The sequence below is a fragment of the Zootoca vivipara genome, chromosome 6 (assembly GCF_965207765.1).
Source record: "Zootoca vivipara chromosome 6, rZooViv2.hap1.1, whole genome shotgun sequence".
Lineage (NCBI taxonomy): Eukaryota > Metazoa > Chordata > Lepidosauria > Squamata > Lacertidae > Zootoca > Zootoca vivipara.
The window spans coordinates 35,492,057-35,510,765 of NC_142589.1; the positions used below are offsets into that span (position 1 = coordinate 35,492,057).

General features: G+C 45.6%; 1 protein-coding gene and 1 long non-coding RNA gene across 3 annotated transcripts in view; one reads left to right on the forward strand and one right to left on the reverse strand.

Annotated features, from left to right (window-relative positions):
* Positions 1-3,503: 3,503 nt before the first annotated feature.
* Positions 3,504-13,464, reverse strand: FOXF1 (forkhead box F1). Its single transcript, XM_035119729.3, has 2 exons — positions 11,719-13,464; positions 3,504-5,159 (listed from the first exon to the last, which is right to left on the reverse strand). Exons 1-2 carry the CDS (start codon positions 12,788-12,790, stop codon positions 5,002-5,004), a joined length of 1,230 nt encoding a protein of 409 aa, XP_034975620.3. The 5' UTR covers positions 12,791-13,464; the 3' UTR covers positions 3,504-5,001.
* A 1,184-nt stretch (positions 13,465-14,648) lies between these two features.
* Positions 14,649-18,709, forward strand: part of LOC148685303 (uncharacterized) — a 32,762-nt gene continuing 28,701 nt past the window's right edge. For both annotated transcript variants that reach the window (XR_015950523.1, XR_015950522.1), the window contains exon 1: positions 14,649-15,159. This is a non-coding gene — a long non-coding RNA (uncharacterized LOC148685303). The remainder of the gene's footprint in view (positions 15,160-18,709) is intronic.

The following is an 18,709-nucleotide window of genomic DNA, read 5'->3' on the forward strand; positions in this document are numbered from 1 at the left end:
TTTGTTCCGGAGGTCCGTTCTTAATCTGAAACTGTTCTTAACCTGAAGCACCACTTTAGCTAATGGGGCCTCCTGCTGCCGCCGCGCCGCCAGAGCACGATTTCTGTTCTCATCCTGAAGCAAAGTTCTTAACCTGAGGTACTATTTCTGGGTTAGCGGAGTTTGTAACCTGAAGCGTTTGTAACCTGAAGCGTTTGTAACCCGAGGTACCACTGTATCACTGTGTTTACATCCAGGGTAAAGTGTCCTCCACCAAGCAGGGCATTTAGTGCACACTTCAAGGTTCTGCTGATACATTATAGTTCCTGCCCTGAGCAGCAGACTGGACTAGATGTTCCCTTTCTTCTCTGTCATTTTATGTGGAGCTCTTTGGAATGAGACCAATGGCTCAGCATCCTGCTTCTAGCAGTAGCCAGCTTAGATGGTGGCATTAGCACTTGACACTGAATCTCTGTTAGAGGAGCAAACTTTACCCTGACTATAATCACACTGAGGTGCTGAATTTAGGAAAACAAGAGAGCTACACTTATTACAAGATATGCATGCTTGATAGGAAAGAGCCCTCATTCTATCCAAAGTAGGTGGATGTGCCTTGAGCCATGCTTGCTGTTGCGCCTCAGCAGGAGAGAAACAAACCGTGTCGCCTCTCCCCAGGTGAGAAGCAGGAAACAGGAAATGAGCCAAGCACCTGAGGGAAGGTCACAACAAGTTAAGTCAGAGAGGACAGTCTAGGAAACATGGAGGTTCCTCTCTCTAGCTACTCCTTCTAGCGCAGACACATCAGCCCCTGGCGCAAGCTGAGTTGCATCCCAACCCTTCCAACAAAAAAGCAAAAGTTTTTGCGTAGATAAGTAGGAAGTTAGGCTTATTTTTTTGCATTGTATATTTAGGATAATTTGTCTGTAGCAAATGCACCCAATGCACAGGTCGCACTGTGGTCTAAACCAATGATCCTCTTGGGCTTGCTAATTGTAAGGTCGGCAGTTCGAATCCACGGGACAGGGTGAGTTCCCTTTGCTTTGTCCCAGCTCCTGCCAACCTAGCCGTTTGAAAGCACACCAGTGCAAGTAGATAAATAGGTACCACTGCAGTGGGAAGGTAAATGGCATTTCTGTGTGCTCTGGCTTCCATCGCGGTGTCCCATTGTGCCAGAAGCAGTTTAGTCATGCTGGCCACATGACCCCGAAAAACTGTCTGCAGACACAAAGTCGACTGGACTTAACCATCCAGGGGTCCTTTACCTACTCAGAGCAGACCCACTGAAGTCAATAATTGATTAACTTTGGTTCATTCATTTCAGTAGGTTTACTCTGAGTAAGGTTTAACTGGTGGCAATGATTTTGTAGTGGCCTAGGTTCTTGTACTGAAAATATTCCAAAACAAGTGTTGAGAGTTTACACTGAAACAGTACTAGGCTACCAGTGCAGACCTTCAAGTGACAAGAACCAGTTATCCAGGGCACAAATGAGTGGCTAGACTTTTCTAACTTACTTCTGCTTCTCTGCTGCTCTAGACAGGGAAGGCTATAACAGAGCTGCTCAACATTCATTCAACAGTAATACAAATAGCAGAGAGCTTAGCCTGGAAACCTGGAAGCAAATATAACATGTCAAGAAGCAAACCAGTTTGATTTGTAAGTTAACACAGGAATAGATTCAGCATTTGCAAGGTTGAAGCATCGTGGCACCATATTCCAAGGTGCAAATCTGTTTTCTCAGATAGAACTACAAAAATTGAGTAAAACTATGGTCTTAATGAGTGATTCCCAGCAACTGGTAGTCAGAAGCCCACTGCCTTTGGTCGTGGGGGTAGAATATAGCCATCGTGGCTAGTAGCCTTTTTTAAAGCCTTCCAAATTGGTGGCCATTACTGTCACATGTGGGAGCAGGTTCCATAGTTTAACTACATGCCGCATAAAGGAGTACTTCCTTTGGTCTATCCTGAATTTTCCAACAATCAGGTTCATTAGATGTCCATGAGTTCTAGTGTTAGGAGAGGGATAAAAACTTTCCTCCATCTACTTTCTCCATGCTATGCATGGTTTCATAAAGTTCTTACCTACCTCTGGTGTGTGTTGTCAAATATTATAAAGAACATAAGCAGCAGCGGACTTTTGGCGTTCACATTTCAGCGGCACCCAAAAATTGGTGCCAAAATTGCCAAAAATTGCCAAAAATTGGTCTTCGTCCCCATCCCCCCACCTCTCTCTGTCCATTCAAAGTCATTGTTACAGCACCCTCTCAGCTTGGTGTGTATATTGCACTTAATACTGCAATCCTATACACACATATCTGGGAGTAGGTCTCGGTAAACTTAGTGGAGCTTGCTTCTAAGCAAACACGCCTGTGTCTGCATTGTCAGTTAGTTGAAAACAATGAGTCAAATCAGTCATGCCTTAAGACCCATCAAGTTCAACAGGAACTAAGTTCAGGTCACTTGGTCTGCATCCAACCCAATTTTTTAAAAAATCAATTATTTGCAAAGTGTATTATTTAAACTTTAGAAGGGTTTTTTTTAAAAAAGATTATTGTTTAAAGGATACTTTTCAAGCATCACAAGGCCTGTGAAAACCTTGGACAGAACACTGGAAAGAAGAGCCATGCTTAACACCTCTAACTGCAGAACTGGGTAAAATATTGTTTGCATGTGTTTCTTTCTTTCTAGCTCCAATAAACACCTAAGGTTGCATCTGACTAAGGTTGCATCTGACTAAGTCATATGCAGAGGAGACCCACTGAAAGTGATTGTGTTAAGTCCACTGGGTTAAATGTATTTGTTTGAGTGTGACTAACTTGGATGCAGCCCTTAGAGACCAACTTTTCAAAAGCAGAAACTTCAAGGAATGACCTGAAACATCTGTAAGAAGTGCAGGAACCCTCACCTGAAGCGGTTGGCTCTTTTATTTCCATGGTACACAGAGGGAAAGAAGACATGCTATAAAGGTAACACTTTATAGCTGAATGAGGATTTAAACCCATGTCTCCCAATTCCCAGTCTGACAATCTAACCACTACACCAAACTTCATTTTAAATCTCTGTAACCCACTTTGAGACCTTGTGGTGGAGCGTGTGTAAGAAATCAAAATAAATTATAATAATATATTTATTATTGCCCTTACTGTTTAGAATTGCATTTTTGTGTGGGGGGGGGTGTTTGTTTATTATTTGATCACTGAGTGGCTTATATCTAACTATTAATAAATTTGCTAGATGCAGGGATCTTTTTTAATACCTCAGAATCTGTCACACTCTGCACATGCATTCTTGATCTGAAACAATCCAGTCCAGAATTCTCGCACTTGTATCTACCCTGAAAGCAAACTCCCCAATCATTCTGAGAGCAGAAAGGTAAAAGGGTAATTTTTTTTCCTCCTCCCTACACACAGAGATTCAAATGTACAGCTGGGATCATTTGGTGCCCCGCATGGACAAGAAACATCCTAAGATGGGGACCTAATCTTATCTGAGTTTTATTCTCAGTATGCCACTACTGTACACAGATGTCTATGCCACATGATGATTTATTTACGGGTTATACAATTTGTGAAGGCTGTGTATGAATACCATACATTTCTTTTATTTGCATTCCATTTTTTTTAAAAGGACAAACGTACACAAAAGCAGGGGGTCTAAAACCCCTTCCACTGTCATTACACTTTTATACAGTGCAGAATGAAACTTAAAATAGGTGTGCCACCAAACTGTACAGTCAGGCAAAAGGGGGGGGGATGACAAAAGCGTCCTTCATATTTATATTTTTTAATATATATATATAATATAATTATATATAAAACACAGAGAAAATTGCTTTGCCATGCTGCTTTTGAAATTCACGATGGTTATTTCACACAGTCCCTATGGCAAATATTGCCAACACATTAACCACTTTAATACTGATTGACCAAGGCTGCTGTTGTGTTTTATTAAAATGTTGAATAAATAAAAGCGTGAGCCTTGTTAATCGTTTCCATTTTTAACCTTTATTTCTCAAAGTGCTTTTTCTTTGTAATTTGGTACTTTACTATTTAAAATAGGCTTGGGTACGGTCAAAAAGAAGTGGAGTAATTTCTACAGGATCATGTGTTTGAGCACCCAGCCCAACATCCTCAGTTCTACTGTTGCATTTGTGTGTGTGTGTGTGTCTGATCCTGCTTTTCAAATTCCCACCAACATCTGAAGGTAGAAAAGGCTTCGGAAACTCAAAGCACAATTACGATCTAGGAATGAAGATATGGGAAGAGCAGCATCTCAGCACTCACTCAGGTGTCTGGAGAGTCCGCCATTGCCCTGAATCGGAGGTCAAATATACAATGAGCCATATGTATATTTCATGCTCAGTCCCTAAAATATAAGAAGAGAGGTTACAACTGGAAGCCAATTCTGGTTGCTGAGTGAAGGACCCAATGATGGACACCACATGAAAATGACTGTCATTCACCATCGCTGTCTGCATTATTTGTGCTGCTTTCCTTTGTACGGCAGATCCCCGACCCTCAAATTTTAGAATCCATTTTCATTAATGATCATTTAAAATTGTGGAGAATTTGGGGGTGGGATATATTTTTTAAAAAGCAGAGTTCATTTGAATCCTATTCCTTTTTTTAAGCGGGAGTGGGGAGGAAACCAAACAGACTGAAAAGTGGTTTTTGGAATTTTTACCAAATCACTGTTCTGAATGTACTGAGACCCAAGATGAAAGGACAATTGAGTACTTAGTGTTTTGGCATTGTGCTTCACCTTCCCCTACCAAAAAGAAAAAAGAAAGCACACACAACACATCTTTGCTCCTCTTCAAGGCTTCCTTGAGAACAGCATGTTCTTCTCTGTAGATGTTTTGAATATTCATATACCTCATGAGAAACTATCAGTCTAGATTCTGGGGAGCTTCTTTGGCTCCTAAAGGGGCTTGTAGAAGGAAGTTCCACAGTTCTATACAGTTTTCACTTGGATCTTTGGGGATTGGCTGCCCCTCCAAGAAAGCTCGGCTCCCCAGCCCTACTGTCACATCACGCAAGGTTTGATGTCTTGGTATGTAACTTGCTGGTGGTAGTAAGAGCCGCTACCTCCTGAATGCATGGAAGATGACGCCATGGCGTTGATGGAGAACACAAATTCTTTCCGGTCACACATGCTTGGAGATTGAGAATGGTACCGGATTCCTAAAAGAAAAGCAGAGAGCAGATTTAAGTGACTGGGAAGAAGACAAGAGACAGAGAGGAGGGGGAAAATATGTCACCCTGGAGATATGAAACTGCAGAATTAGAACCTAGATTATACTTTGCTTCAGCATGAATAGAAACTGTGGGTTGGTCTCCAGCTAATTTCTGCTCAGAGGAAACCCACGGAAATTAATTAACAGGATAGGAATAACTTAGGTCCATTAATGTCAATGGCTCTACTCTGAGTAGAACTTAGTTGGTGACATTCCGGTGGTCTTGTGTTCCACTACAGGTGTCAATCAACAAAGCTTGAGTGACTATGTTGATAACAAGTTCATTCCTTGAGGGCAGGGGTAGGCAACCTAAGGCCCGGGGGCCGGACGCGGCCCAATCGCCTTCTCAATCCGGCCCCCGGATAGTCCGGGAATCAGCATGTTTTTACATGAGTAGAATGTGTCCTTTTATTTAAAATGCATCTCTGGGTTATTTGTGGGGCATAGGAATTCGTTCATGTTTTTTCTTCCAAATATAGTCCAGCCCCCCACATGGTCTGAGGAACAGTGTCAGCCCACAGTCAGCCCACAGCTGAAAAAGGTTGCTGAACCCTGCTTTAGGGTTACAGGTATTCTGCATGCATGTTAAGCTTTAGGGGTTACCTCTCTGTTGGTCGATTACAGCATTGGCTTTTATGGTAGGAACAGAAGTTACCCAAGCCATTTTACTGCCAAGCCATTTTACTGCCTGTGGCAAAGGACAAGACTGTGCATTTGCCATTCTGTGCACAAAATCTGACTAGGCTGGTAGTTGAATCCTACCTCAGCACTGGCGATGGAGCAGAGTCCTCCATTGCACTCTAGCGGCGTAAGTTAGTTTAGGGGCTCCAGGGCAGACTACGTGGCACACACATCCTAACCCCTCAGAATTTGCCATTTGGGGCTTTCTCTTTTTAGCCAAGAGAGCAGAGGCAGCTGCTTCATTCTGCCTCATTGAAGGAACACATAGGGAACACAGAAAGCCTTCTACTGAGTCAGACCAATGGTTCATCTTGCTCAGTACTGTCAAGTGTCAACACTATCTGGCAGTGGCAGTGGTTTTGGGCAGGAGTCTCTCAGCCCTACCTGGGAATGCTGGGCACTAAAGGTGGGAGCATCTGTATGTGAGGCAGTGTGTGAAGCCAGTGTATGTGAAGCCAGTGGTCTGACTCAGTAGAAGGGCAGATTCCAATGTAGCTGAGTTCCACTTCTGGCATGCGCGGGTGGAATTTTTGAACACATCTCGTCTTCATCCCTTGAATAGTAGAACCTCATGCCATATCACAAACTGCTTCTGAAACTCTGTAGCAGTAGTAGTTACAGCAACCTGCAACGGCAGCCTGCCATACAGAAGCCTTGGGTGCTTCTCTTGGAGAAACACAACTCCAAAGACTTGTTGCTTGTCTACAACTGGTGACGCAATTCAAGTCTGGAGCCTCACCTTCTTCCACCTCAGTTTATGGTGACAATAGGCACCCGTCCACAAGATCTCCCCCCCCCCCCGGGAGGGGCTTCATCAACCCCTTGGAATCTGTTAGACCCAGCTAGGTGATGTTATGGACTCTGAACTCTGCCGTTCTTAATCAGAGGAAATTCCCACTTGATTGGAATGGGAATTTTGCCCATTCGCAAATAGCAGGATGGGATGGGACAGTCTGTTTCCTGGCTGGCCAAGGAAGGAGGACTGAGGGCTGAGCTTTTTTTTTCTTTTTTGCTTTTTTTTTGGACTTGTGTGTATAGATTTGGCTTTCTTGATAAATCTGGAGGACTTGCTTTCATTCAAGCCAGAGGAAAAACAAGCCCTTGCTTTTAATATTTCTAGGGTTAAATTACTGTACTACTGTACTCCAATGAAGACTTGCAATGAACATAAACAAAACCTATCAGGTTTTGGACCACAATCAGACATTTTTATTAAAAGCAGATATTAACCTTGCTCCTTCTTCTGAAAAGGAACATACCTTTCTTCTACCCACCCATCCCCTTGCATGGCTGATGCTACAGGATCAGGGCAGGCCTTTGCAGTAACTTGTGGGAAAAAATTATCTATGGATCCACATCTGCTGATAGCATTTAAATATACTTATTTCATTGTAAAATCAAATCAGTGTGGAACATTGGTTCCTAATTAACAAATTTCATAGAACACTTCCTCACACAGTAACTGGATTACTCATATTTAGTGGTTAACAACTTGCAATGGATAAAATTAGCATTCCTATCCCTTTCGGAATTGTAAACACTTTCGATTTTTAAAATAACAGTCCTATCTCTATCCATCTATAGAGCAGTTAACTCTGCTCTATAGGTATACAGACTGCACAATGGACTTATTTAAGTGATTTAAAAAAAAACACTTTTGAGCCTATATGACAATAGAATAATTTCTTAATTAATTGGTTGTCCTTTTCATGGTGATTTAGCCAAGTAAAGAACTGACAAAAAATATTATTATTATTAGTAGTAGTAGTGACCACTGCTTTTTTAAAATGTTGTTTTTTGCATGCCTTCTATGGCCATCCTCTCCTCCCCTCCCCCCCCCATTTAAAAAGGGATTATTTGGTTTCCAAACTCATGTGGCAGAAGTCAGAATGATACCCAAGATTTATAACTCCCTCATTTGTCCGGAATGTATTTTTTTAAAAAAATAAAATGCTCCCTCTCCCCTTTATGTTGCTAAGATAACCAACAGGTTAAAGAGGCAGTAGGAGACCTGAGCCTTTGTATTTTGAAGGTGAGGTGGTTGCTATAGCTTGCTTTTTTATTTTTTAAAAAAAGTAAACACCTACCCCTGGACTGTAAAAAATAAGCTTGAATTTCCTCCCAACTATCCATAATTTTTCTCTGTTCGTCTCCATTATTTTCCACGAGCCTTTTTCTCTCCTGTATTGCTACTAGTTGTCCTTAACTCTGCCTGATGCCCCGGACCAAACACAAGTGAAGACCTGTCGGGTCAGTAGCCCGCTCCATTTGGAGCAAGGAGGAGCGGCTGGAGTCGGAGTCGGAACCAGGGAGTCAGAAGACGGTGGCTCGCCGTGATAACGCCTCCCTATCTGATTGCCCGGCTGCTAAAATTAGAAGGGAGCTGTTAAAATACAAAGGATCCCACCCCCAACCGTTAAAAAATCCTCTCTTCTAACAGAAGCAACACCACAGGACCCCACCCGCAAAAAGGCCACAGGGAGGAGGAATTCTTTAAAAGTCTTTGGACTCTGCTCTTTCGCTAGCCGCGGCCTTTCGGCGCATCAGGCTAATTCTTTTTCCGAACACAGCCCTCCCTCGTTTGTTTCGGCTATTTCATTTTTTAGGTCTCTGAATGCTTGCACGCTTTTCTTTACTCCCCCAACCCCAAACGTCTTTTGTCTGCTGAAAAGACATTTTCCTTCTTCTTCCCCTACGAACTGGAAAAACAAAATCAAACTAACGCTTGTCTTCCCGCCTCTTAACACCCCTTATCTTTCCTCTCCAGTGACCGACAGAGACCTTGTCAATTTCCCCTTGTTGGGCTGCTCAGTATCAAACCATTATATTCCCTCCTCTTAGTAGGATCCCTCATCATCCCCATGCTATTAAGACTTATGGGGTGAGTGGGGGGTGGGGGGTCTCCCCATCCCCAATCACCACCGAAAGAGAGTAGTGCATTTTCATGTTTTTTGCAAAATCGAAACTAATCGCGTAGGTCCCTTTTTCTCTTACGGCCTCCGCTGCAAAGATGTCTCGCCCTCCTTGAACGCGGAAGAATCCGGCCAAGGTAAGCAATGTCGAGAATGCAGAGGGGCTGTTCGGAGAAGGGAGGGGGGTAATTTGGAGAGCAGACAGCGGGGTGGGGGAATAAAATAATAATAAACAAAACCGCCCTAACGAAACTGGTTGAGGCAAAGAAAGATGTTTTGTCTACAAAGGAGAGTTCAAAAGGGCAACTGAAATTAGGCAGTCAGTAAAATATTGACAAGGGATTGACTCCTTTGCAGAGATCAGCTCTGGGAGAGAACGTTTGGGGAGCAATTTTAAGTAGAAGATTGTATAAAGAGAATCAAGAGGTGGTGTATATTGGATGGTGGTGATGATGGTTATTATTGTTGTTGTTGTTGCTGCTGTTGCTGCTGCTATTACTATTACTATATTTTGAAAATCTGTTTCGTCTCATTGGGAGAAATTGACAGCGCAGTCCTATGTCTTCCTTCCAGGTAAGTGCGTGTAGGAATGCAGCTTTAAGTTCATACTTTGATCACTGGGATATTTTTAAGGGCTTGGTTTTGGCTAGACTAAAATTACTCCTTGTCACCACTGCTGTCGTTAATTGCTGCAGTGGCACTCTGCTTGGTTTTGAATTGATGAGACCGATCAGTATTAGAAGTGTTAATTAAATAGGATGAACATTAATAATTACTAAAGTCGTTGCTGCCTCAAAAGGAGGTGGTGCTAAACCGGGTTAATCAATTGTTGGGGAGAAAAAACAAAACAAGTAGTAACAAGAGTTCTATAGCGTCTTAAAGGTTAACCAATTTTGTCCGCCGTAAGCTTTCTGGGTTGCATCCCACGTCGCCAGATAGCTGCCACAATAAATGGTAATATTTCAGGCGCCACAGGACTCAGTATCGTTCTTGGTGTTGATAATAATAATAATAATAATAATAATAATAATAGGGACGACAAGGAAATTAATGATACCATCATTTTTTTTGACTTCAGAACAATATTTTCGTATACTGTATACGTTTAAGGCAATTGACATTAAGATATATTGACACAACGTACTGAATGATGTTAATGATGCAACTATGAAAAGGTTTTCTTTCTGTCACCTTTGAGGTAGGAACTACCGGTAGGGACTATACTGGGATTAATTCTCTGACCCCCAGAAAATAAAGCCGAACCTCAACCTTATTTCACAAATCACGCTGTTTCTTGTTTTGAAATATGCTCCTTTTTTGATGTAAAACCGGGTCACGTTTAGGGAACCGCAGCGAGGGGGGAAAGTGACGCAATGACAAATCAGTGAAGCCCCGTACAATTCCAGGGTTTGCGCGCATATATTAGCCGAAGCATAGGTAGGTATTGCTGCAACTGTGTATTTAGACTACACTCCTATTAAAATCAATGGGAATTTCCCTGTTTATTCCATAATTGGATCCCTAAAACACGTTACATCTGTATGACACTATATATGAGCATTTTCTAACTAAATCTGCAATGTGTCTTTAATGGATTTCACTGGCATCAAACCATCAGTATATAATAGAGTTTCTAGGCTTCTGCACGTACAATCATTGATAAGGCCCATGGAATATTATCCCTAATGTTATTCGGAATAGTATCGATAGGGCCGAAGCAAATTTAATTATTCCTAACGCACCTACTTAATGGGTGGCGTTAAATTCCCCCCGGGGGGGGGCGCGAAGGTGAAGTGGGTAGGAGGGAAACCTCATCAATCCCACAAACTTCAAATCAACTACTCTGACTAAACGAAGCAAGAAATATAAAAAAAAGGCTCCCACAATATTTATGTACACTGCTTCAAAATACATCATCTTCTTGCATTATTGAGAACACCGGATCTGTATTTATGGGTGCGACTTTCAGACGGCTGAAAAACTTTAGGAGCTGCCCTCTCGCCTTCTCCACAATTGAATTTATTCCTTTTCTCTATGAGCAAAACAACTGGAGGAGGATATGCGGCTGAAACTGGGTGGTGGTGGGGAATATCCCCCATTTTCTGCCCACGATCCCTATTTTTCTAGCTATACACCCACAATCCTGCTTGCTCCCCATATCCAGCCCCTTGACCCCTGTTAATCGGCCCTCCCTCGCTCCAGTACCCTCTGATCTCACATAAATCTCACGCGCACCCTTACTTCACTTTGAACAGCCTCTACCTCGCTCCTAAAGCGTAGCTTTCCCCTCACAGCAGAGGAACTGACTTCTGATGCCCCTGATCCGCTTGGGTTCATCACAGCACCTAGATAACCTATATCACCTAACCATGCAATCAGGATTTCCCCACATTTTCAAAGCGTACCAGCCTTCCTTTAATAGGAAATGGGGTCGAATGCAGTAGTTGTTTCCAGACTTATTCCGGAGGGAGTGTTATTTTTGGTCAGGTGTCACATATTTTAGCCTACATATCCGGCGCTAAAATGAACACGGAACTTGTTTGCTATGGATTCTTAAGAAACCTGTTGCTCCGTTGCTTGTAACTGGGTGCTCAGAGGTCTGTTCACAGGCACCCACTATGCATTTGAGATTTCCTCTGGGTTTGCAGCGCTGGCCGCCTACTCTTCTCCCTTTAGCTTTACAGCTCCTGGCTTCGTCTGTTCCCATAACCCCGAACAAAACCTTTAGCCTCTTGTTCTGCGCTAAGCGCTCCCCACATTCTGGGCATGTTTCCTTCCCTGTTCCAGTTTACGCGCGGCCTGATCCCCGCTCTCTCTCCCGATCTCCATCAAAACCTTGATCTTCTGCCCCTTTAGCCTGCCCCCCCCTCCCGGCGCGCAGGGGCGCCCATCCCCACACCAGCCCGGCCTTACCTTGTAGTTCTGCCGTGTTGTGACTGTTTTGGTGCAAGTAAGGTTGCTCCAGGGAGTGCGTGGACAAGCCCGACGAGAGCGGGTTCCCTGCCGGATTGCAAGGCGACAGAGGCTGCTGTTTGATGTAGGAAGCTCCGCTGTTCAAACCTGGAGCGGCGGACGACGCCCAAGCGGACGGCGCCGTGCTGGAATAGACGGAGTGGGGCTCCATCACGCCACCTCCGGGGAGCAGGGGCGAGGCGGGCACCGAGCCGTCGTGGTGACCGTAGTCCACTCCGGCGGAGCCTCCTCCACCTCCACAGCTCCCCATATAGGAATGGTGCGCTCCGTTGGAGGACAAGTGGGGTACGGAGTGGCCGGCCGGTACCATGCCGTCGACGTTCATCATGCCCAGGGCACCGCCGTCTAGGGGGAGGCTGCTGGGCGGGCAAGAGGGCCCCTGGAAGCCGTAGCTGTCCGGGAGGTGGTTGAAATTCAAGTTCATCATGCTGTACATGGGCTTGAGGGCCTGGCATTTCCGCCTGAAGCCGCGGGGCCTCCGTCGGAAGGAGCCTTCTTCGAACATGAACTCGCTGGCCGGGTCGATGGTCCAGTAGTGGCCCTTGCCCGGCCGGCCAAGTCCTTTGGGCAGCTTGATGAAGCATTCGTTGAGCGAGAGGTTGTGGCGCACCGAGTTCTTCCAGCCCTGGTACGAGCCGCGGAAGAACGGGAAGCGGCTCTGCAGGAACTGGTAGATCTCGCTCAGCGTCAGGCGCTTCGACGGCGAGCTCTGTATGGCCATGACAATCAAGGCGATGTAGGAGTAAGGCGGCTTCTCCGGCCGTCGGATGCCCGCGTTGGACTTCTTGGCTTTGGTGCCGCCGCTGCCTCCTCCGCCGCCGCTGCCGCCGCTGCTGCTACTACTGCTGGGGGTCGAGGAGGTGGTGGACGACGCCGATTCCATGACTGCTCCCAGCTGCTGCTGCTGCTGCTGCGCCTTGTCGGAGGCTGTCGACATCGGAAAAGCCTCGGCCTCGGCAGGAGGAGGAGGAGGGGGTCGAGAGGAAGGAGCGCGCAGCAGTCCTGCGGTCATCGACGGCTCCCGTTCGCCGCCCCCTCCCCAAAGGACTGGCTCCTGGGCGGAACAGGGAGGGGGTCTGAGCTCCCCCGTCCCGCTCCCAGGTCTTTCTCTCTCCTGCACCCCACGCCCTTGCTTTTCCTCCAAAGAGTTGCGTAAAAGCGCTGCAAGCCGGAATGCAGAAGAAACGGAGCCGATCCCAGTCGCCTTCTCTTTCAGTCCAAGCTAAGCTGCGGGCTCCTGTCCCTGACTAACGGGGAGTGGAGGTGGGATACAGAGCCAAGGCCGTGGGAGGGGGAAGAGGAGGGGACAGCTGTCCGCTGGACCCCCGGACGCGAAGCAAAGCCCCCTCTACCTGGAAAAGGCGCGTCTCCAAACCCGCCGCCTCTCGCCCCTCTTCCGCACGATCCAAGCAGCAGAGAGGCTGTGTCCGAGCCTTATGCTCCTAATCCGGCGTTCCAAGCGGGAAAAGACTTCCTCCTCCTCCTCCTTCTCTTTTCCCTCCTCCTCTTCCCCCTTCCCCCGTTTCTCAGGCTTCGCGGGAGGCGCGGGCTTTCTCCTCCCCACCCACTGCCTGACCAGCGTTTCCTCCCAGCTCTCCCCCACCCGGCCTTCCAGGCTTCTGCCAGCGAGGAGTTGCTGCTACTGCTGCTGCTTCCCTGCCCGGTGAGTCGCGGGTTCTGCCCCCAACCGGAGCGGTTGCCTTTAACTTTTATCTCAAGTCAGCGGGCGCCTGGCGGCTCTTGACAGCACGACGTAAGAGGCAAGAGGAGTCCCCGCCTCCCCTTCCCTCCCCAGCCCGCCAGGCAAGTTGCTCCCCCTCCCTCCTCCTCCCCTCCTTCTTCCTAGTCCCTTTTCCGCATCTTAGCTCAACATTGGTGGGCGCTGTAAGGGGCTTCGCTCCAACCAAACGGAGGGATTCAATGCTGCCACCATCACCCCTCTGTCGATCCCACCTTGTCCTGATGCAGAAGAAGGATATCTCTCCCCCCCCTCAATTTCTAGGCTCCACCCGAACCCGTATAATTCCTTCACACGTACACACGTGTTCTCCTCCTTCTCACTGGAGGACAGAGGGTTTCAAATGACCCTGTGGATTCACCCTTTCCTCATCACCCCAAACCCTAAATCTATGGTGTGAATATATTTAGAGTAATCTGTTGTGAGTATGTCGGTGTGGGTATTTAGGAGGGGGTCCTAAATCCATTTACTTTACTTCGTGTGTGTGTGTGTGTGTGTGTGTGTGTATGTGTATTTTAGGCCGGGATCCTTAGGCCGTCCCTCCTTTGGGAACGATCGGCGGGACTTGCTCCCGAGGTGTAAACCAGACTCGGGTCCGTCCACCTAAGTAGTCCTGAGCGCACGGATTGAATGTTTAACGCCTTGTGTTTAAATCGACGGGCGCTACTTGGGCTTGAAGACTATTTCTACGACACCCACATATAAACATCCCAACGATCCTTCGCTCTTTTTGGTTTCAACTGCTCTTACTTCTCCGTCCAAAGAAAATCTTTCTCTGTGTCCAGAGACTACTTTCTGCTTGTCTATTTCCAAACGTGTTGAAAGGCCACTTAGATCCTAACCTCCCGCTATTTCCGTACACACACCCTCCCCCGCCTCATTTCTTTGCTACGCAAAACCAGTTGGTAATACTCGCGAGGAAGCGACTTCCCTGTGGCCTTGTTTTGCGGACAAAAAGAAAAAAGAAGTTAAGAAGTCTGTGCGCGCGCGCAGAGGAATAAACACAAACATCCCTCCCTAACAGCGAGACGTTTGCTAGAAATTGACCAGTTAATTGAAAGCATTAAAAAAAGGACCAGCAGTTTTGTTTATACACAAATGAGACACACCGAAAATTAAAGTGATTCCCGGATCTCCCCTGCCACCAAGGGGATCTCTCTTGAAAGGCGGTAGGTTTGGAACTCACCCACTTTTAAAAATCAAGTTTCTGATTTCTTTGCGAGATAGACGCAGACAAGGGGCAGGATGTTTATACAGCGCAACGTAAACAAGTTCCCGGGCCTTTTTTAATAAAATGAAAACGTCCGGAGTTTCTTCCAGTGGCCCACAGCTTATATTGCTGATTGTTTAGGGCTTTTCTTCCACCCACCCCATACATTCCCATCCCAAATATTTTTCTTCTGTAAAAAAAAACACCCCAAAACCGTACTGGACGCGTTGGTTATTACTTGATTCTACAGATTCTCAAAGACACTCGCACAAAACTTGCTTCCTAAAAGCGTCCACAAAAAACACCCCCAACCCACATTTAGAGAAGGGTGGGTGTTCATCGTCCCCTCCCTATCATTTTTTTAAACTTTTTTAAAAAAAACTCTCCGGAGAATCTTTTCATCCGCTTCGCAGCCTGCCACTCACTCATCAAGGTAAGTCACTTCCAGATTTTGTCACCCTCTTTTCCAGGCGCGCGTGGTAAATTTAGCGCAATTAAGCTGTTAAAGGGGTCTAAGTGTGGGTGAGATTGGAGGTGAGGGGGGGCAGTTTAGCTTTCGCACTTAATCGCTGGGGTGGGGTGATGTGTGGAGAGAGACGGAGAAACAGATCTGCTGTTTCTTTATTCAAAAGATGGTTGAGAAGCATTTATTTTTTCAAAGTATCATTATTTAAAATACACTTATAATGCTCATTATGGCGAGAGAATTCCTGGCTGGTAGTGGGGCACGCGCCCCGTTCACTTCCCTCTCTTACCCCATTTCCTTTTAAAATGCTTTCTTTAAAAAAATGTCCCTTTTTCAAAAGAAAACTTGAGATCCCAATCTAAGATCCTTCTGGGAAGGGCGAATTGCAAGCAGACGTTAGCAGCCTATGGGGCGCCTCACACATCTGTGAGACCCAAGGAGAGCAATTTCACTTCAGAAACAGTTTTCTATCCTGTTTTCACTCCCTGATAAAAGAAGACGTAGGGTGGCAAGCTTTGTGGGGTGTGTGAAGGAGAAGCTAAGAAAAAATCCAGTCTTCGCAATTGCAACAGAAATGACTCCTGCCTGGGACACACACGCACGGATATCTCCAGTGGGGGGTGGAAGGAAGAGGGAATGGTACATTTATGTCCCACCCCAATCTCTTTGCAACTAGAAGACAGAACATGATCACCAAAGTTCACCAGCAAATTTTCCTTTCGTAAACCTTATTGAAATGAAAAAAAAATCCTTCCAGTAGCACCTTAGAGACCAACTAAGTTTGTCATTGGTATGAGCTTTCGTGTGCATGCACACTTCTTCAGATACCTACCTGTAACTTATTGAAATGAATTGAGATGGTGGTTAAGGACAGCCAGTCTCATCAAAAGGGTTTGCTGGTTTAATGCTACAATCCTAAAGGCACTGACAACAGCTAGTGCGTCCCATCGAATTCCAAAGATCTCTAGATAAAATGCTTTGGGGGTTTTAGGATAGGGTTTAGGATAGGATGTGTTATAAAGAGGTGGACTGTTGAGGGAGCCGATTTGGTAGGAAAGGAATCGAGGAAAAATCGGTACCCCTGTTTGCCTGTCGACCGCATTGTCCCAGAAACCAACGCAATGCATAGCTGCCAAGTTTTCCCTTTGCTCTCGAGGAAGCCTATTCAGCATAAGGGAAAATCCCTTAAAAAAGGGATAACTTGGCAGCTATGACGCAATGTGCAATACAATAAAATAGATTTTTTAAAAAAGAAGATCACACTGTAGAGATAAACTCAAAGGCGAAACACTGACTTCTTCTTGTCTGCTACGAGGTTGCGCAGGCTCGGAGCCCAACAGCTTCTCCTCAGCTGCTTTGAGGATCCCCATGGCTAGAAGTGCGATGCGCTTTTGCGCATTTATAGAGGGAAATATTCGCACAGCGGTGAAAGGGGAAACGATAGTGATTCAAATCAGGACGTTTATACAAAGCTGTCAAAACAGACATTTTCCCAGTTATCTTAAAAGACCCACAGACTGAACCTTGTATGTATGTATGTATGTATGTTCCTTCGTTTTAACCAGAGAAAGCCAATCTGCAGAGCAATCCTATTTACCTGAGAATAAACCCCGTTGAATACCGAGGCGGAGCCTTCAATAATAATCAGGTACAGGTCTGCGCTGTTGGCACTGTACGCTTCTAGGGGCAGAGGCCTGCGAGCGTCTTTGCCTTATATTTCATGTCTGAGTATAAACGGAGGGCATGAAATTCACAGCAAAACCAAACACGACAATCATAATAAATAATCATTGTTTTAAAAACAGCAGGGAATCCACCATGTGAAAATAACCTACGTTGAACGTAGGGCCACGTTGAAAATCTTTTTGGAAAATTAGTCTTGACTAAGAAAAGCCCCACTGATTTCTGTGGGAACTGACATAAGCCCGGATTCAAATCTATGTGTTTTCCCCTATCAGAAAACAGCATGCAGTATATATTCACACACCCTTCCTTTTTGTAGCCTAGAGAGTTCCTTTCGCTCTTGCCCAGCAGAGAAATCTCGGTTTTTATTCGCTTGGGGTATAATTAAAGCTTCCTCTTCCATTCTTCCACCGGCTCCGCAACCGGTTGGGTTCCCTCTAATATCGCATTCCTAAATGCAGCCACTCGGTAGGGGGATCGGGACCTTGACTCCACCCGAACAATGAAGGCTTCTCGAACTTTCAGGGGTCAATGTGATTAAAGGGCACAAGGAACTGAGCCGAAATAGTGTGTGTGTGTGTGTGTGTGTGTGTGTGTGTGTGTGTGTGTGTGTGTGTGGTGCATATATATTATATTATATATATAATACTGTAGTGCATATAAAGAGAGATCTATAGATATATATGCTTCCTCATAACCGCAAGACGTCATTGTAAGAAGGAGCTCCGGTTTGAGGTTGTCAGAGTGGAAATAGTGGGGGGACCCCAAATCTAGGCATATTTATTTGGCCCCCCCAATAGAAAATCAACGGGGCTTACTCCGAAATTTAAAACAACAACAATGCTTATGGCCCAGTTTTAGGCCGCCTGCGATGCCATCTTTAATACGCTTCATTTAAAGGAAAAACACCCGCCTCGCCCACAAAAAATCACCTCATCCTTTTTTCTTAACGCGAGTGAGCACGATCCGACCACAGCTGAGCAACGGGAAAGTTCAAATGCGTTTTTACAACTCTCTCCTCATTGAAACCAGTGTAACTTCGACGTACTCCTCTGGTGCTGGGCCCTGTGTTGTTCTGAATGGAGAGGGAAATCTCTAGTCTTCTGGGACAGCAACCCCCCACCCCACCCTCCGCCAAAAAACACACACACACATCCTTTCCTTTATTTAGAAGTGGGTCCTACGGAAGTGGAATATAAGTCTAAGTGGAATATACTTCCAAGGAAGTATCCTTGGAATAATCACTCAAAGCCCCTTAAACTCCATCATCCAAGTTGGAAGTTGGCACCCTTGGTTTCAGTGCAATTTACTTCCAAGGATAACCATCCAGGACTTCAACACTTCAGTAGACACGAAGCCTCTCTCCAGGTGGCTGCAGGCTGCAAAGAGATAGCTCAATCCGTCACCCCAGAAAAGCTGCAACACTTGACTCTAACTGTTTTTTTGTAGTCCTTGTTTATTTCTATGGTACGAAAACCAGGCCGATTCTTAACCACACCGAGTTGGAACTAAAATGCAGTTGTTCTTGTAAAATCTAACTTGGCCGAGAAGGGCGGGAGAACTTAAGATACCTTTTGGATTGGAAACTCTGCGGGGCAGGCGCCCAACTGTTTTTTTATAGCCTGTTTTTCACACGGTTTAGGCAGCAATCCTAAACACACTTCCTAAAAAAGCATTCAGGCAGACTTGCTTCTGAGTAGACAGCACGATGAAGAGAGAGAGATAGTGTGTGTGTGTGTGTGCCCTCTTCCAAAGGTAGAATGGATTATCCCTGGTAGAAAAGTGTTGAGAAAAGGTGCTTGTATTTTTATGGGCTAGATTTTCCATGCGTTGA

Excerpts from the sequence above, each read along its gene's own strand:
- FOXF1 (XM_035119729.3), bottom strand. The coding sequence starts at position 12,790 with ATGACCGCAGGACTGCTGCGCGCTCCTTCCTCTCGACCCCCTCCTCCT. Across the intron at positions 5,160-11,718 it reads CAACACGGCAGAACTACAAG|GAATCCGGTACCATTCTCAA; the intron begins GTAAGGCCGGGC and ends CTTTTCTTTTAG.